General features: G+C 42.4%; 1 protein-coding gene across 3 annotated transcripts in view; it reads right to left on the reverse strand.

The window, feature by feature from the left end:
- Positions 1–1,967: 1,967 nt before the first annotated feature.
- GTF3C1 (general transcription factor IIIC subunit 1) overlaps positions 1,968–19,238 on the reverse strand; it is a 70,931-nt gene continuing 53,660 nt past the window's right edge. For 2 of the 3 annotated variants that reach the window (XM_067551190.1, XM_067551189.1), the window contains exons 29-37: positions 16,364–16,457; positions 14,372–14,544; positions 13,597–13,881; positions 12,114–12,367; positions 11,200–11,486; positions 10,017–10,701; positions 9,749–9,788; positions 7,908–8,100; positions 1,968–2,333 (exon numbers count right to left, since the gene is read on the reverse strand). In XM_067551190.1, coding sequence (XP_067407291.1) covers positions 2,112–2,333; positions 7,908–8,100; positions 9,749–9,788; positions 10,017–10,701; positions 11,200–11,486; positions 12,114–12,367; positions 13,597–13,881; positions 14,372–14,544; positions 16,364–16,457 — 2,233 coding nt within the window. In that variant the 3' untranslated portion in view covers positions 1,968–2,111. Of the gene's footprint in view, positions 2,334–7,907; positions 8,101–9,748; positions 9,789–10,016; positions 10,702–11,199; positions 11,487–12,113; positions 12,368–13,596; positions 13,882–14,371; positions 14,545–16,363; positions 16,458–19,238 lie in introns of those variants that run through there. The other variant, XM_067551191.1, reaches the window with a different exon arrangement.

Raw genomic sequence — 19,238 nt, forward strand, 5'->3', positions numbered from 1 at the left:
GAGTTAATACAAGCTAGGTTTAAGTCAAATTAAGAGTTTCCAATGGTTTTACTAAATGGGCTTTTCAAGTCCTTTAAAGCTACGCCATTTCAATATAGACATATATTCTCCTATTTATTCAGTGTCAAATAACCAGGTGTAATGTAACTTCTCATTTCTATGCTCTGAAAAACCATATACAACTGTGAAAGAAAAGCAGCAAGGCCCCCCACCCCCGCCACTTTGATACCTCTATGGCTCATCAGGAAGGTTGGAATTTTTAGATCCACTGTACAGATCTCTGCCACTTGAGCTAATGGAGGAACTGATAGCAGTGGTAGGTCATCCTCTACACAAACCAGCACTGAAGTCCCAGACCTAACATTCACAGGACCAATATATGGGACTAAGAACACCTCACTGAAGGAAACTGGCCACAGGTCGTATGAGGGAATGTGCAGACCAGTGGACACTTGGAGTATGAATTTATGGATAAGTAAAGTAAGAGGGCCAAGAACCAATGTTAAGCCAACAGTTTATACTATTACACTGTATGAAATATGAGTGACCAATTATTATAATACCACTATGACAATTATAACAGCTTACAAAATATGCCATGTAAGTGATCATTGGAAAAGGTATAATTTGCTAAACATGATTAGCTTAGCTAAGCTATATGTATATATCATGGTTGTATTGTAAGTTATGAATATGCAGTTGCAGCATGAGCCCAGAAGTTTATGCTGCGGTTAAATAGCCCCAGAGCACAAGCCCCGCAAGCCTGAGTCAACTGGCACAGCTTGCGTATCTCCGGTCGGCATCCACTGCTGGCCTAAGTTATGTAATGTACAGAATGTAGCTTGCATATCCCCGTCAACTTATGTTGCCGTACCGCGGCATCTCTGCTGCACTGCGTCGATGGCAGATGCAGCCTTCCTCTGTACAGCCCCAGCAGTGTAGACATACCCATAGTCTAAGACTTCTATTATAACTATGTTGAGTTTTTGCTGAGAGCCAGAGACAGGCAGAGATTTTAGTCTGGACAGAAGGAGACAAGTGTGGAGTAGAAAGGCGGATCTGTGAATCATCCACAGAGATAGTAGATGAATTTGTGTTTACAGATCAGACGCCCCAGAGATAAGGTGGTGAAGAAGAGAAAGGGACCAAGGACAGAGCCCTGTGGAATAGCCACTGAAAGCTGAAGGGGGATGAGGAGGATCCTTCAAAGGACATGCTGAAGGAGCAGTTAGAGAGGTAAGAGAACCAGGTGAGGAGAGAGAGAGAAGAGTAAGGAAGACAAGATTACAAGAACAGCATGGTCAGCTGTGTCAAAGGCTGCTGACAGGTTTAGGAGGATGTGGAGTACTGTCTGAGCTCTGGCTGGGCAATCTCAAGTACTATCCTTTCCCCCCACTTTTCATTTTGTTAAGACATACAATAGTTGTGCATTAGATTTCTGATCATAAAGGGCTCTTTAATCTAGTGACAAAGGCCGAACAAGATCCAATGACTGAAAGTCAGAGTTCAAACTGGAAATAAGATACAATTAAAACAGCAAGGGTAGTTAACTTTTGGGAGAGAGACCAAGGTTGAGTGTCTAAGATCTGCTCTACTTCAACCAAAAGTCTGTTGAAAAAGGTTTGAGATAAGAATCCCTGAATGAAATTCTAAGGCCTATGGTCAGCCCAAATTATCATAATGATCTCATCTGGCCTTTATGAAATAATCTTACTTCATTTGCATCTTGCTTTAAGTAGAATCTGATAGTAATGTTAACAATGCAAGAGCCTTTTAGGTGAAGAGATCTCTGATCACATACACCACCACAGCTTCTGATGTGAATTTGAGAAATCAATTCCAGGTACCGAAGTTTGTATCCAAAGCCCTCTCTTAAGATGATGCAGTTTCCCTCCTCAAGGTGCTGATTGTGTTTGAAGACATATATAACCATACAATTTAATGTTTGCTTTAAAATAGGCCTGAAGTAATTCTCAAGCAGAAACAATTTATTTAACAAAACATGACAAAATGACAGGCAGAGCACAAGTTATGGGACACATGAGAATTTTCACCTCCATGATCATTCACCACTGCAAGCTGGACAAGCAAGCATGACCGCATGCCATTTCTTATAAATGGATCATCTGCACCCATTTATTCCAGTTGACTTCGTAGGGGAACACTCTGCCCATTCTCAGAGTACAGTCGATGGTGGGTTCATAGAATATCGTTGGAGTCTCACTCAGTTTGGAGTCGGTTGGCTCTTCTGCAGGAGCAGCCCGAGAGAAGAGAGAAATTGCTGAGGGTTTTTTCATGTAGAATTTTCTGATGCAGCCAAGGGCTTCCAGGCCCTGTTGAAAAGTTGACATGTTTTAGTTTAAGAAGTTACACAGAAATGCTAACACGCAGTAAAACTATTCTATGTGATGTGCTTTAAAGAATTAAAACAAAAAAGTAAAGAGCCTCATCTCTGAGAAAGTGGCAACTTAACTAAACCAATAGTGCATGTCCACACTGCTGTGCATGCAACCATTTAAGCTACTTTGCTCATGAATCACTGTGTCCACACAGTGCAGCAATATATTGATAAAAGCATGCTGCACTCTGGGGGTGGTTTCCCAGGGGGTTGATTCCTAGTGGTAGGCTTTATGCATTTTGGGCAAGCCTGGGGCATAGTTGTGGTAATGGCTTGGGGATCCTGGAACTTGCAATGAAAGCAAATTGCAAATGCAGATAGTCAAGGGTCTAACTGGCATTTAAACTGAAGGGGAACATCCAGTCAGGTGACCCTGGAGCAGTGGAGTAACCAGACACGTTTCAGAAGTGGACAATGTAGTGTGGGATAGCATTGGGAGGGCTAACTGGCATAGATATCAAAATGGTCATGCATCATACATCACTATAACTGTCACTGAATTAGAGTTAAGTCAATTCCAAAGGGATTGGGATTATTTTAAGTGGCAAGAAACAGACAAGACCAGCAGTACGTGGACACAAGGCAGCTTCTGCTGGAAAAAGAGTAAGTTACTTACTTTATAGTAACTGGAGGTTCTTCTAGATGTGTGGTCCCTATCTGCATTCCACTGTGGGTATGTGTATGCTCCCATGCACCTGGAGTCAAAGAATTGTTGCAAAGTGTCTTTGGTCCATGCATGCACCCTTGCTCTCCTTGTGCCTCAAACAGATTATAAAATGGTGGGGTAGACTGACTGCCTCTGCAGTTCCTTCTCTACAAGACTGATATGACAGAGGGAAAAAGGATGACAGGTAGTGGAATATAGATAGGACCACACATCTGTAAAATAAGTAACTTACCCTTCTTCAAGTCCTGGTCCTGATGTGTATTCCATGGTGGTTGATTGATGGACCAGCAGTACTCAAAGTAGAAGAAGAACATGAGGATGTAGACAGCAGAGCCATCTGGAGGACTGCTGTCCCAAAGGATGGGGCAGCAGAGGAGTCCTAAACTATAGCATAGTGTTCTGCAAATGCGTGGATGGAGGTCTACATAATTAACGTCAAATAGAGGTACTTCCTGAAGTGATGCTACTAACGTCACTTGCTCTTGTAGAATGAGTCCTTACACCGTAAGGGGAAGGAAGATGTGACAGCTGGTAGCAGGGTAGAATACAGTCTGAAATCCCTTTAGAGAGCCTCTGGGAAGATAGCAGAATGACTGAGGTCAAGCTCTATGGTGAGCAACTTTCACTATGGAAAATATGGCTAGTATTTGAAGGGAGGCTTAGTGAATGTTGAAAGTACAAGGTACAAGACTCAGTGAGGAGCAGGCTTCCTTACTGGGGGGAAGTTCTGATTAGGCCTTTCAAGAATCTGTTAGTTAACAAATAAGTAAAAATTGAGTAACTGTCTGATGGAGGATAGCACAAACTGATCGTTGCCAGGTGTAGTCGTATGGAACTGAAGGAGAGCCCAGTCATTCTGAAATAAAGATAATATCTGCTGATTGAGGAGATGTGTGTTTCAGCTATGCCCAGATGGACATATGCTTCTACGTGGTTGAATAGTATTTCCTAGGGGACTATTTTCTCCTGTTATTAAGGATGGTTTATACAGCTTTTGAGCAGGAACATTCTAGGGCTGACACCCATCCAAAAACCAAGCTATGAGATGAAATGCTTCGGGGTTGGGATGTTTGATCTTCCCCTTCTTCTGGGTAAGAGATCGAGAAAGGATTGGATGCTGATTGGAGAACGAGATGACAGTAGGAGGAGATTTGGAAACCCACACTGACTGGGGCAATAGGGATGACTCATGTCCTGTCCTGCCAAACCTTCTGTAGGACTATAGGTAGGAACGGTAAGGTAGGAAAGGCATAGCTTAAATGACTTGACCTGTACCGATGTCCTCTCCAGAAGGAGAACATCACCCTAAGAATATAGTTCTCGAGCTCCCCTGGAATAATAGACGTTGTATTTCCTGTTTGGAAGGTGAATGGATCCCAGGTGGGGGTTCCCCATTGAGTAAAGATATTGTTCACTTCCACTCATGATACATAGTGAAATGCCTACTGAGGATGCCACCAACACCTTCTAGAATTCAGAATGTAAGCTGCTGACAGGTTGATTCAGTTCTTAATACACCCATTGCAGAGGGTGGCTACTTCTACACATAGGGGAAGGGATTTCACCCCTCCTTGTTTGTTGATGTAAAAGATAGTCGTATTGTCTGACATTATGAGGGCATGGTTGGAGCAGACAAATTGCAGAAAGGCCTTGCAAGCTTCTCAGACTGCTCCAAGTTCCAGAAGATGGATGTGCATCCTGGCTTCTCAGGGTGTCCAAGTACCCTGTGCCGTATGGCTGTCCCTATGAATCCTGCAGCCCAAGCAGGAGGTGTCAGTAATGATAGTCTTGTCCAGCAAGGAGTATAAGAAGGGAACGCCCACACATGTGACGTGACGTTACTCCAGAAGGAATTATCACATGGTATTCATGCTGTGTTTGGTTGGTGAATACACTGTTTGGAACCAGGACCATAAGCAAAGTAAGTGGCATATGGTGAATCAGGTAACAAGTGCATGAAGCCATGTGTCCCAAAAGGTAAAGACAAGTTTTGACTGACATTTGAGGGTTGCGAATAACCTGGTTTATCAGGTCGTTCATAGGGTGAAACCTGTCCCTTAGTAGATAAGCTATTACTGTGTCCGAGTCCAAGGTTGCCCCTATGAAGCCTATGGTCTGTGTCCGAGTGAGGATAGACTTTCAAATTTACACTGACTTCTAGAGAGGACAGGAGTTGAAGCAATGAGGTTGACTCATAGGCCTCTTGATATTTCCTGGCAATGAGAAGTCAGTAATTGAGATAGAAGAACAGTGAGGCCGTTCTGTCTGAAATGAGCTGCTACTACCAGGAAGATTTTGATATAAACCCTTGGGATGGTAGCAAGATTGAATGGAATTATCCTGTGTTGGAAGTGGTTAGTGCCCATCATGAATCTGAGAAACCACCTCTGGGCAGAGTGAATATCCGTGTAGAAGTATGTGTCCTTCATATCAAGACCTATAAACCAATGTTTTTTCCAGGGATGGGATTACAAAAGTCAATGTGACTATGCAAAATTTCAGATCTAGGTTTGTAGGGCTGCTGGTGATATTTTCTCTTTGGGGCAGGTGTGCATATTCCCAGGGAGCAGAAGATGACCCTGGAGTACTTCAGAGCATGAAAGGACTCATCTGTCTTCTCATTGAAAAAGTCAGCTTCATTGAAGGGCAAGTCCTCTCTGGTGTTTTGATCTTCCCTGGGAAATCCTGAAGTGTGTAGCCATGACTCATAATGCATTTACTATGGTCATTGCTATTGATCATCACAGAATCATAAAAATGCAGGACTGGAAGGGACCTCAACAGGTCATCTAGTCCAGTGGTCTGCAATGAGGTGGGATTATTTAGACCATCCCTGGCAGGTGTTTGTCCAATCTATTCTTAAAAACCTCCAATGACAGAGATTCCACAATCTTCCTCAGTAATCTATTCCAGTGCTGGACTACTCTTAGAGTGAGGTTAGACATTAGGAAAAATTTCCTAAATTGCTCTTGCTGAGTCGGTTAGAAGTACCACGAACTCTCTCAGGTGTTTAACATCACTGCAGCTGAACAGGTGTGGCATGGGCAGGAATTCTTTTTCAAGGAGGCCTTTATGTCCACACCCAAAGATACTGCAAATGTTTCACCAGTTCAAATCTCCAAGTCAAATTCTGTTAAGCCACTACCCTATCCTTCTCCCAGCTCACCTTTTCCATAATCCATGCAATTAGATTGCAGCTCACTGTAACTGGGCAGTTTGTGAATTGTAATTACTGCTCCTAACTGATTATCCACTTGTTATATCTTATCTTTTCGATTGTACTCTTTGGGGACTGTCATTTACCCTACATTTGTGCAACCCTCAGCCCACTGGGAGTCTGGCCTACGTGGCCACTATGTGCTACCACAAAATAAATTTTAAGCAACCACGAACATTCCAAGTGCTGGTATAATGAACTAGCTCCAAGCCAAGGTTTAGAACTGGTGCAACTGGAACTATTTTAGTGCAAGTATAGACAGGAAGCGCAGGCCCACAGGCTGCTCCTCACCAATGGGCTGGCACTCAACCCCACACATGCACCAAGCAAAGCAGTGTGTTTCTACACATTACTAAGCATGAACTGACAGTCCTTTTTGAGGGAAGGGGACAGTTTACTAAGCCTCAATGTATTTGGGCATTGTTAGAAGAGCTGTATAGTTATAAAAAAACATTTTTCGTGAGTTTAGTTGGGGAATATGCTGGACTGAATATACAAAGTTTGTTGCAGAGCAGTTACGGCTTTGCAACCCTCCACTCCCAAAAATCTAACAATCCCACAAAAGCAAGTTAAGCCACTTAACAGTATGTACCCTGTTCTACTATATGCACAGGCACAACCCGAACATTACAGACCACAAACACACCACAATCTGTTCACCTCAACACATTCTTCCACACATCACCCCTTAACCTAATTACCTTTTCCCAATGCAATTAGTTGTAGCTGTTCGGTGCAGCAATATGGGGTGTTGGAAGGGGGTAGTGAGGTGAAGGGGATGGCTGGCATCCATAAGGGGCAGAGTTAAGGTTGCAGTATGTGGCCTGCAATGCACAGGACTTGTGCTAATGTTAAGATGTATGCCTGTGGGTGAAGGGGTACCAGCTCTAATTGCTTTACAATTTTTTTTGCATATTAATTTCCAGGGGTTTTTTAATACTTAAGGGAGTGCATTTAGAAGTGGGATAGAAGTGCAGCTGCTGCCCATAAAATCTTTTGCATTGTAGTATAAAATCTGACTAAAGATTTTATTTGTTGGCAGCCATTGGTATAAACTTTCAGCTCTGATGAGTAAAAAGTTATCTGAAACCCAAACACCGCCCCCCCCCCCTTTCCCGTTCTGCTCCAGATCCTCTCAGGATATACATCTCAACCAAGTTTTGAGTACAGACAGCATTTTAAAAAAGATAAGTCTACTAAGAATAGATTTCAGAGTCTTCCTATTAAAAATGTATAGAAATCAAAAACAAAAACTGCACAGAACGTGCGAAGTGCAAAAAACCTAACTTCACATGACATTTCATACCAATAGGCCCAATTTACAGGGCAATCCTAGTTGTATAGTTGCTACCACGCACCATAATAATTCAAAGAGCAGACACTGGCAGGACACATTTCCTCCCAATCCCACAAGCCAGCATGCCACAGCCCTGGGCTAAGATGAACCTGTTCAAGGGATGAGATGGGAACTCAAGTTTCCACGGTTCATTCACTGTTGTTGGCTTCTCTCCTGGGAGTCCCAACAAGGGAGTCTGTTACTCTGGTGTAGACAGGTGAGATACCCTTTTGTATCACTCCCGTGGGACAGTCACACTAAACTTAGAGGCAGAAATAGGCTAATGTACCTGTAATATCCCCAACACAGAAACAGGCTGAAGAACGCCCAGATAATGTTGCAGCAAGGTGTTTTCTGTTATGCCAGGCTTTGTCATGATGTGATAGAGCACCGCTTCCATCATCCCCTTACACACGGGTTTATTCAGATTCCCGTCCACGATTCGCCACGGCCTCCCAATGAAACAGACATTTTCACAGGCCCTGCAGAGGGAGAGTAAATTCCACTTTGTCAGTTGCAATTTTAAAAATGAAAAATGCAAACTGCTTGCTACATAGAGGTGTCTCTTCCCTCTCCCTGCACTAGCAAAGCACCCATCTTGGAAGCAAAATTATGGCATTCACATAAGTTTAATCATCCTTCTGTGATTCTATGTAAACACGGTGGGCTGTAGATCACTGTCCTTAGTCTCTGCAGGGCTCTCCTGAAATAAATGTTCCACCCAGCTGCCAGAAGTATTGCTTGCTAGGCATACCTCTTTGAAAATGATCTGGGAGTGAGTTTGTCACAACTGAGCAGCCTCTTGATAGCCGTTTGCTGGAAAGTGAGTGTGTTTTGAATTTGGCAGTGAGCGGGGAGACTGGTGCTATTTTACAAGCCAGTTTCTATTCAGCTTCCATGGTTTGACCCCAGAGCTTAACTGAGTAAATATATCGGGGTGTGTGTGCGCCCTATTAAAGTTGGATGGAAACTCTGTCTTTGGGCTCCTCCCACCACATTGCAGGGGGTAGAAGGTGATGTGTTTTCAGTAAGAAGCTTTAGTTCCATATCATGGTTTCTGGAACAGGGAAAAAACCAAGTCCCTCATCCCAAAAAGTATGTAGCCACCTCTAAACCAGGCTGCAAAGAGCAGAGGAAAAAAAAAGATGTGTCCTTTCCCCAGCACATGCACCTTCCCAGGTACTAACTGTCTCAATTGCCTTCACCCAGCTACCACAACCTCTAACTTCCCCTGCACTATTTCTACAATGAAGTTGAGCTGACAATACAAAATTCTGTAGCATGTTAAAGATTATGGGGGGTAGTGAAACATAAACCAACTAATAAAAACCCACCAGGAAGCCCACCTGAGTGGATTGCTCATTTCATATAATTTTTAAATCAATACAATCTGCATTTCTGATATTTCGGATCTGCTGCAAAAACCACGGGGTCAGATTGTCACATAGTACACAGGGCCTTGGCCAGAGGGTGCACTTCATATTCATGCCGAAAGACCATGCTGGCTTTCACTTCACTCATGGGTCCAATTCAAACAAACAGCTCCTTAATCCCCTACAAGGCTACACAAGACCCCTCTCTCGGCATTGTGCGTCAACAGCAGAGATTAGCAGAGACACTGAGTCCCTTGATTTAATATCTGGAGGTGACTGCCAGATTCTTGACTGGAATCTACCACTCTGATGTACTTTTTCCCAGGCCCTCACTTGGGGAGCAGGGACTTATGAACATCAGGTTTATTTGATTCTGGGGTGGTAGGAGAGGATTATTTCTGTTCCTTCTGATGTTTTGAATTTGTTGGGACTTTCAGAAGTGCCCATGCCCCAGACACATTTGGGATGGCCATGCTGAGAGGCAAGGAGTCTGAGGTAACAAGAGGATGAGGTAGGACATTGAGTCCCGGTCTCCAGAATCAGTCCATGCACTCTGGGCTTACCAAGGAATTGGACACACATCTACACTAGTACCAAGTGTGCACTTTCCAATTCAAATAACACCTGTTTTTATAGTTGTTTTACTAATATATTGCATTACATTATATTTTTTATTTATATTATTTTTCTAAATGAGTGCATATGTAAGCATTATATGCTTATTATTTAATGATTCTACAGATTTCTCTTTACTCACCTTTCCCGTACTGCCTGGGATAGATTTGTCATAGAATTTTCTGAAGAAAGATCAGAAAACATGTGATGAGCACCAGAAAAAAAAAAAAAAAAGGACATTCAGATTTTATATTAACTGCCACAAATCACTATTAATGGAAAAGCATTAAGAGAGGTATCTAGTTTTCGCTACAGCACAAATCTGTGTTTTTGGGGCTAGTGAATTTATAGGTATAAGTGTATAACTTGCTAACTAATTTATATCCCAGATGAATAAAACTCCTATGCACCTTTACAGACTTCAGAACTTTCCTGTGGGAGGGACACATCATCAAGCTGTATGGTCAAAGCTGTATCTTTGGCTGTATGTTCAAAGCTAGGCATCTGCCTTTCCTTCTCATTAGTTGCAATACTATCATCCTCCACTGCAATCTCTTCCTCTTCAGAATTGGCTTTATCTTGCTCTTCATCTTTATCAGAGACAGATTCTGGTGATTGCACAGAATTTTGCACATGGTGTCCTGTCTGCCCTCCAAAAGGACCCATTGCTTCATGTTCAACTAACACCCCTTTCACCTGAGTGGGCCCAGTAAAACTTGCACCAGGGGTTGCTTCACTTGCTTCTTCTGAACAGCTCTTTATGTTCTGATAGACTTCAGTGCCATCTTGAAGCCCACCATATTGAGTCTTGAATCTTTTCCTTGCGGGTTCTTCTTCACTGACAACAGATGTTAAGGCTTTTCCAGACTGTCCCTCTTCCCTTGAAGACTCCACCCCTCTCTTTGGCTGTGGCTGCTGAGAATTCTGTTGCAAATTCAAGTGAGTGATGGAGTCTTTGCCCTGCTCAGCAGCACCACCACCACCGTTATTCTTCAGACACACTGAATGCAACAGCCAGGGCTTGGCAAATGTCACTGCAATCAATCGTACGGTGTTGCCTCCCACTTCTAACACCTGTTCCATCTTGAGGAGGTCCTGAAAAAGAAACATGTTTTATATTTAGTTAGTGCTGTGGAAATACTAGTTTGATGAAACTTTCAAAACTGCCTGGAATTCCCATCACTGCAACCACTAGCAAGAACTGCTAAACTTTGTCCTTTTTCAACTCTCCTGCCCTATAAACTTTAAGGGAATAGTTCCCATGCTTAAACTCCTCTGAAAACTACAGCAAAGATATTGAAATACCCTTGTGCACTTTAGAACTTGATCATGATGCCCCTATGATGGGTGTGGTCACTCAATCCAAATTTTTAATTTAATGCCACCATATTTTCTGATCTTCAATGAGACAGACACAGGATGTACTGAGGGGTGAGATTATCATTGGTTGTTGACTGGGAATCTCACTACTAAATTTATCACTTACAGGAAGTAATTCTGTTTACATTTGTTTCACACAGATTAGATGTCCTTCCTATTAAAAAAAATGCTTTGGAGTTCACACATATATTGGTGAAGGAAACATAAACCAACCTGAATATACTGCTGTAAACTCCTGGTGCACTCGGTGTCAGCTTCTTCATAGCAGTGGAACTGTTTGCCCAGCTCTGCCTTGTCAATCCCAAAGTAGGAGGATGCCTCAATGACATTACGGATCTCCAGGACGGCAGACACGTCTTTGGAGCTATACCCATAACATTTTGTACACTGGAGGACAAACTGATTTGTGTCGTAGGTGTCTTCTTGGACTTTTAGCAGCCTAGTGAAAGTGTCAGGGAGGCAGGAGATTCCTACAACCATATCATCAAGCACAGAAGGAACTGCAAAGTAAAACATAATGAGTGGATTAGTCTTGATGAAGATGACAGGATCTGCCTGTACTAATATTACAATATATTGGATAACAGAATCAACCTCCCATGGTCCTCTGACAAGATGCCTTTTCTTAGACTCTTCAATTAAAAGTATAGCTCGTCGTTCCACACATACCGCTGCAGATTCCCTTTTTCTATATGCCCTTCCCACTTGTGTATGAAATGCACTGCAGAAGAGGAACCCATCAAGTTGGCTTACAAAGGCCATGTCAGTATGAAACAACAGCAAAAGAGAGACTAGACCTATCAGTCTCTCTCTCTAGGTCTGGGTCACTTAGGAAATCTTGTAAATGAACAGATTTAAGAGAGTGCTCTGCTGCGTCTTTGGAGAAGGTCAGTAAAATCTCAACTGGGGAGCCTAGGGCAAAAAGAAACACTATGGAGAAGTGACTGAATAGCCCAATAAATAGTATGAGAATACAGGAAGCATTAGATATTTGGCAAGTATGAAAGGAGATGATCCTGCTAGGAGACTGTGTATTAAAACACTGTCTCCATCCCCCTAAGTTTGTAAGCACAGAATGACATCGATTCCAATTTGTTTAACTTCTTCACATGCATACAGAAACTAACCTGGGGAACTGAGCCTTCCTGGCATTGGGGCACATCTCAGCTTGACCTTCACTTGGCAAGAATTGACCACGATATTGTCGTTAGGGTTCAGATTACGTGTGCTGACGATTCCTGGTGCATAATACCCTCTTATGAGCAAGTAATTGGTATGAGATGCTTGACGAGCTTTTACCTCTATTCTCCGTTTGTTTCCAGAGCTCTCTTCAAAGTCATCATCTTCATCATAATCATCCTCAAGACCATCTTTTCCCAAACTGCAGGAAATGCATTGTTAATCTTTTGCCACTTTCTCCCAAACCAAGAGACTTCCCATAGTTTATTTCATTTGAACTAAATCAGTTAAAAAAGATTGATAATGATGAACACAAAACACTACAGTGATGCAATATTCCACCTGTGGTTTTAGCCACACAATAGGAAATTCAGATTTGAGGTTGCTGACCCAGTCAAATCTAGTATTGCAATAAGGTCTTTCATTACATCACTACATAACACCAAGAAAGATCACATTCTGCTCCACCCTCCAGTATGTTAGTCATTCTCAAAACCCAGCCCATAGACTACTGCTTTGCTATAGAGCTGCTCATAGTAGCTTGTTGAATGAAAATGCTTAGACTCAGACAGTAAAAAGGAACTGCAAGAAGACTTGGAAAAGGGAACTTTCCTTCCTGTGAACTCTTCATTTGGAAAATCTTTTAAAAGAATCCAAATGCATCAGCTCCAACTACTGAACATTCAGGCTAAATGGGAATTTCATCAGCTTTAAGAGGCCTTCCTCCATAGAGAGCTAGATCTGTATCTAGTTGTGTTCATTGCTCCCTTAGTCCCTTCACAGTATGCCTTTATATCCTATATTCAGGGTATATGATTATATTCCTGGATTTATGCTGTATATTAATAATTTTATTAGAAACACTTCATAGCAGATCTCTCCTTTCCACCAACAGCCTAGTCTTCTCAAAACAATGAAGTGACCCAACGGGCATTATTTCTTAGGTGTCCAATCATTTGGAGCCACAGCAAGTGCATAGGGTAGATACCATGCAGTCAGTTTCTTCCCCACAAATCACAACATCAGCCTCCTGCACAGCTGAAACTCACATAGAAAACACAGCAAAAACACCAATACATGGTCATTCCCTGAAATGGTTAGGTTGATACAATGGTGATGAGCATGTGCAATTGGTACAGCTAGGCTATGCTGCCCTGCTTATCTCTGAAAACTGTGATAAAGTCTTTGGCAATTCTGTCTTCACCACAGGTATGTTCTTTCAGGATAACGTGGAAGTTAACACATGACAGCACTCAGATTAAAGACTAACAAGTGCTGCTAAATAATCTTCAGGGTGCTCCCTCGAAACATTCAACACTGTCACTGGAAAGTATGTGCTGAAATGCAGAGCAGAAGGTTCCCATGCCTGTTGTCAATTTCATTCAGCAAGTTATACATAGCCCTTATTTGGATCAGAGCATTAGTGTTTACCTTTTGATGACTTCATTCTCCACCATAGTGCTGTCCACCACAACTATTTGGTCTGGGATCCTCACATCCACAGAAATAAGACCCAAGGAGAACAGGGAAAGAATTGCTACACAATGACCTCCGGGGCCATCCATAGGAAACGCAAGCCTGTCTGCTGAATCTTCGGCTTCTTCATCCTTGAATGAAAAGCTGTCGGGTTCATCTGATTTTCCAGCTTCCTTGAGCTTCTCTAGGAACTGGAAGGATTCAGTACAAATTGTACTGGGAAACCGCCATGTGAAGACTCTGGACACAAAAACAAGTGAATGAAGATATATGGGGTTTATATTTCTGCGCTGAAATTCCCACATTACAGTGGCAGAAACCACCAAAAGGAAATGCAATCGTCTATGTTCCAGGCTGCATGAAAGTATCCCAGTTCAAAGGAAAACCCTCTATTGGTGTAACAGCTCTTATGCTACCTCATCCTCACTGCAGTTTCCAGTGTAATGGGTGCGGCTGGAGGAAAACAGGCTTGGTTCTCTAAACCTCTCTGATCCCCAGCTGTCATTTCGGCTATTCTAACCTAAGTCTGGGGACTAGCTGAAGGTGCACATTTAAACCACCTTTACACCCTCAACTCCTTCTGTGTGCTCCTTGGCCAGAAGATCTGGTCCCTAGCTTCTAGTTCCTCATAATGTAATCAAAGTATGTACTTTATTCTCTATGCAAAGCATGTTTGGGTACATTATTGCATTAGCTCTATACAGTACAGCAGACTTTGCGGGACACTTACCTGTAGTAGGTTTGAGACAGTTGATATGACATAGGCACAAAGGGCAAAGCCCGGCTTTTCTTTGGACCCAGGGTATGGTTAACCCGACGGCGATTGACCAAGCTTCTCTTCTGACATTCTAAGAAAGCCTTCACAAGAATGTCATCCCGGTATTCACGGTACAGCCGAAAAGTCTACAACACACACATTTTAAGTGTCAGATTAATAGCAGGGCTATATTAAAAAAATCCACAAATTGCAGCCCAAACCAGAAACCCTTCAGAACAGTGACTCAAGGCAAGTTAGACAAAGAGCAAAGTCATCCCTGTATGTCCAGATGCCATTTTAGGGAAAAAGCACTATAAATACAATAGCTATTACTATGATATTGGAATGAGCTTCCTGGGTAATCTCATGTTCTGACCTCAAATACCAAGCATTAGCTCTCTATTCCATTGTGTTTTTTCCAAAGACCTAGTCACTATCATGTAGAACAAAATATTTTAAGAGGTGCACTATTTATTGAGAAATTTATACCCAAATAGAACAAAGTTTCATTGTTTGCTGAAGAAGCAAAACAAATTCCATTCAATTTACATGGCAGTTTGCCTGCATGCAGATCCTGGTAAGAACTAGGAGACAATTTATTTGGACTCAATAGCCCTTGTAATCAAGTCTGTTTGAGTTGTTTATAAATTATCAGTTATATTTTGATTATAAAACCACAAACCAGAACTTACAGTTGAATGCAAGAAATGTGTATCTATGTCCTTAAGCTATTGCTTTTACAGGGTTTCCTACTAACCAAAACAAGTAAATTCCAGTAATGTGAACCAAATTCTATAGCACTTTGTAAATAGAGTGCCTGTCTGATATTTCAAAGGTAAGTATTGAGATCAGCTCTTGTTAGGATTCCACATTTAAAATTCTCTATTCATTTTTCTCATCATTAAAAGGATCACAGCATTTCCAATCCTCAATTATCTTTGTGGAATTATTTATGTAGAAGTATGCATCCTGCAAGTTGAGTCACGAACCAGTCTTGAGCTTGGAGTGATGGAATGATGGAGGGAAGCGTTACCATGCTGAACCTCACATATGTACATATTTGTTCAGTCTCCTCCTGTGTAAGTCAGACGAACAAGGGTTTTCGTCCTTCGGAATGAGGGAATTCTGACACTAGTAGCCTCTATCCCTATGTTCCTGAGAAACCTCCTCTACAGCTCCTAGATGAAGCAATGAGACAATACTGCTGATTGTAATAGGCTCTTGTGAGAAGATTTCCTGAAAAGGGATGGGGGGGGGGAAGGGTCGGGTAAAGAGCAGCATTGGATGGGGGAATTATGGGCAATAATCTTTAACACCCATCTGTTGGATGTCAGGGCAGACCACACCCAGTTGAATGGGGTGAGGTGGCTTCAGAAGGTTGTGTTCTTTCTAGACTGGGTCTGATGTGGCTCTCAACTCTCTTATCAAATCTGCCGACGTACTGAATTAGCAGTGTGCATTGCCAAGGAAGAGGAAGGTTGGTGCCCCCTGTATGGTGGATGCCTCTTGGCATGCTATTCCATCTGACTGGGGTGCTAAGATAGTGTGTGCTGTCTCAGCTGTGGCTGGGGCTCGCAGTATGAAGGAGAGGTAAATCCCCAGAGAGTACAGGTAGCACTGGAGTCATTGGTAGCACTGGAGTGAGTGCAATGTGTTGTCCATCCTCTTGATGAATAGCTCTGTGCCCTTGAAGGATAAGTCCTTGATTGTGGCCAGGGGCTTTAAGAGGGAACTGAGGGAGGGATGCGGCTGCCCTGCTCTTGTATGGAAATATGAGGTGGTACAGGGCACATGTGCTGTCCCAATGGACACTGCTAGTCAAAAAAAAATCTGGTCCTGTGTGCATGAGGTGCACGTGCACCTCCAGTGGAATCCACATCTACATACTTGAAGAAGAACTTTCAAGTATTTCCATCATGACATGTTGCAGAAAAGGGAAAATATAAAACCAAAACCATACTGAACCTGAAATGACTGGCAGGACTTCATTTGATTATCTGAGAGTGCCAAAGTGCTCTGAATCAGATTCTGAAGCACCAGAAAGTGAATATCGTACACACTGAAAGAAAATAATTGCATGATGTTATACAAGGCATTCTGAGCATCAAGCACCTAAAGTAATGCAGTAATATTTAAATGGAGTGTTTGCCTCTAATGTATGTATATGCACACACGCTCTGTTAGTCACAATGTTACTACAGCTGAATTCCTAACAAAAAGGAGACCTTTCCCTACCTGTTACATTTTCTTTTTAAAGAATTTTATACTAGTCCAGAAAGTTGGATCATAGCTCCTCCAAATCAGCAAATGGAGACAGAACGCTTAATGATTTTGATGACATCGTACACCCACAAAGAAGAATCTAGCTGTCTCCCAGCCTTCATTTGGATGCTTCAGAAGCCATACGCATAAAGAAAACAGACTGACATCATACTTTAATGAACATAACACTTCAGTGAGCTTTTAAAATGACTCACAATAAACACTGAGTACCAACATTCCCAGAGGATCTGGATTGTTATAGATCTTGAAGAATTAGCAGGTAGAGAAAACTTCCCCTTCTCTCTCTATACAAGTTCAGAACCCTGGGACCTTCCAATGCAGTTTACCGTCTAAATACAGGTGGAATTAGTGCCTGACTGCTGCTTACCCTTCTGCCAAAGGCCACATCTGCAGAAGTAGGCACTCCTCATCTACAGTGTTTTACAAACACATGCAACCAGTCTCACAGATTTCTATCCAAGACACTTCCCTCTACTTGTGGCCCCCCGATAGAATGGGTGCAAAGCTTAGAAGGACATGGAATCTCCTTTTCTAATGCAAATAATGAAAGTGAAGTTACTTACCTGTAACTGGAGGTTCTTTGAGATGTGTTTTCCCTATTTGAATTCCACTGAGGGGTTATGTGCATGCACCCAGAGCCAGAACTTTTGAAAGTCATACTGTTTGGCGGTCCATGCATTCACCATGCACCTCCTCGTGGTTTCACCCAAGGTGATAAAGGGTGTGGTGGACTGCCGCATCTCCTATTCCTTCTCTACCACAGATACGTTGTATCCACAGCAGAGGGGAAGAAGGGTTTGGAATACAGATAGGGACGACATGTCTCAAAGAACCTCCAGTTACAGGTAAGTAACTTTGTTTTTTTTTTTCAAGTGATGGTCCCTATTGTATTCCACTGAGGGTAATAAGTAGTACCTATGTAGGAGAATGATGAGAAGAGACTGTAGAACGGAGAACTGCTGCTCCAAACGAAACGTCCATTGTGGAATCATGCACAAGCACACGGTGCGTGGAAAAGGTGTGCACCGAACTGCATGTGGCCGCCTTTCATATGTCTGCGAGGGGAATGCTGTGAAGTGCAGTTGTGGTTGATGCTTGCACTCTTGTGGAGTGGGCTCGAATCCCTGCAGACTGGGATCATCTCGATAATTGATAGTAGTGTGTAACACACCCTGAGACCCACCTGGAAATTCTCTGGGTGGAAATGGCTTGACCTCTGATTTTCTCTGCTATGGCAACAAAAAGCCTAAGAGATTTCTGGAATAGCTTTGTCTGCTCAAGATAAAAAGCCAAGGCACTATGTCTGTCTAATGAGTGAAGCCTCTGTTCCTCATTAGAGGCGTGAGGTAAGTAAGAAGGTAAGCAAGCTTTGGAAAGTGCGTCGTCACAAGAACGATAGGAGAGCAAAAGCTCCGACTCAGACCAGGCAACAGTGAGAAGGAACTAGAGACACCGATGGCTCACCATGCCCTTTATTGCCTTGTGCAAAACCATGAGGCAGTGCAGAGCGAATGTGCGGACTGCCAAACAGTACTACTTTCAAAAGTTCCGGCTCTGGGTACATGCACATAACCCCTCAGTGAAATACAATAGGGACCATAACTGGAAGAACTATTCATATTCAGATAGTGGATTTTAAGGGTGCTTGTACTGTCTTTAGACCTTGGGTTGTGAGCGTGTGTGTGTATGTTTGACATCTAATGCAACGGGGTCCTGATCTCTGATTGGGGTCTTTAAGTAGTATCATGAAACAAATAATCCTAATGATGGAGGTTTTATTATGACTGTATTTAATTTTTTAGTTTTATCCTGTGATTCCCATTCAGATTATATGATGATCTCAAAAGAGCAATGTAGGAGAAACCCTGCAATTAATTTTGTTCTGGTGGGAAGATATTTTCCCTCCCTCTTGATTGGGACAAATATCCAGAGTAATTATTGCCTTGTGGGCTGCAGTATCAAAGGGTTCAATTACTACGGAAATACAATCTAGATGGAGCTACTATAAAGTGGGTGCATAACTGGTTGGAAAATTGTTCCCAGAGAACAGTGGTTCACAATCTAACTGGAAGGGCATATCGAGTGGGGTTCTGCAGGGATCAGTTCTGGGTCCGGTTCTGTTCAATACCTTCCATCAATGATATAATGGCATGCAGAGTACACTTACAAAGTTTGCAAATGATACCAAGCTGGGATGGTGTTACAAAGGCTTTGGAGGATTGGGTTAAAATTCAGAATGATCTGGAGAAATGGTCTGAAGTAAATAGGATGAAATTCAATATGGACAAATGCAAAGTACTCCACTTAGGAAGGAACAATCAGTTGTACACATACAAAATGGGAAATGACTGCCTAGGAAGGAGTACTGCAGAAATGGATCGGGGGGTCATAATGGATCACAAACTAAAGATAAACCAACAGTGTAACACTTGCCAAAAAAAAAAAAAAAAAAGCAAACATAATTCTGGAATGTATTAGCAGGAGTGTTGTAAACAAGACACAAGTAGTAATTTTTCCACTCTACTCCATGCTGAGTAGAGTAGGCCTCAACAGTTCA

Source organism: Emydura macquarii, unplaced genomic scaffold (assembly GCF_026122565.2).
Source record: "Emydura macquarii macquarii isolate MOO-44397 ecotype Brisbane River unplaced genomic scaffold, CSIRO-AGI_Emac_v2 contig_1348, whole genome shotgun sequence".
Taxonomy (NCBI): domain Eukaryota; kingdom Metazoa; phylum Chordata; order Testudines; family Chelidae; genus Emydura; species Emydura macquarii.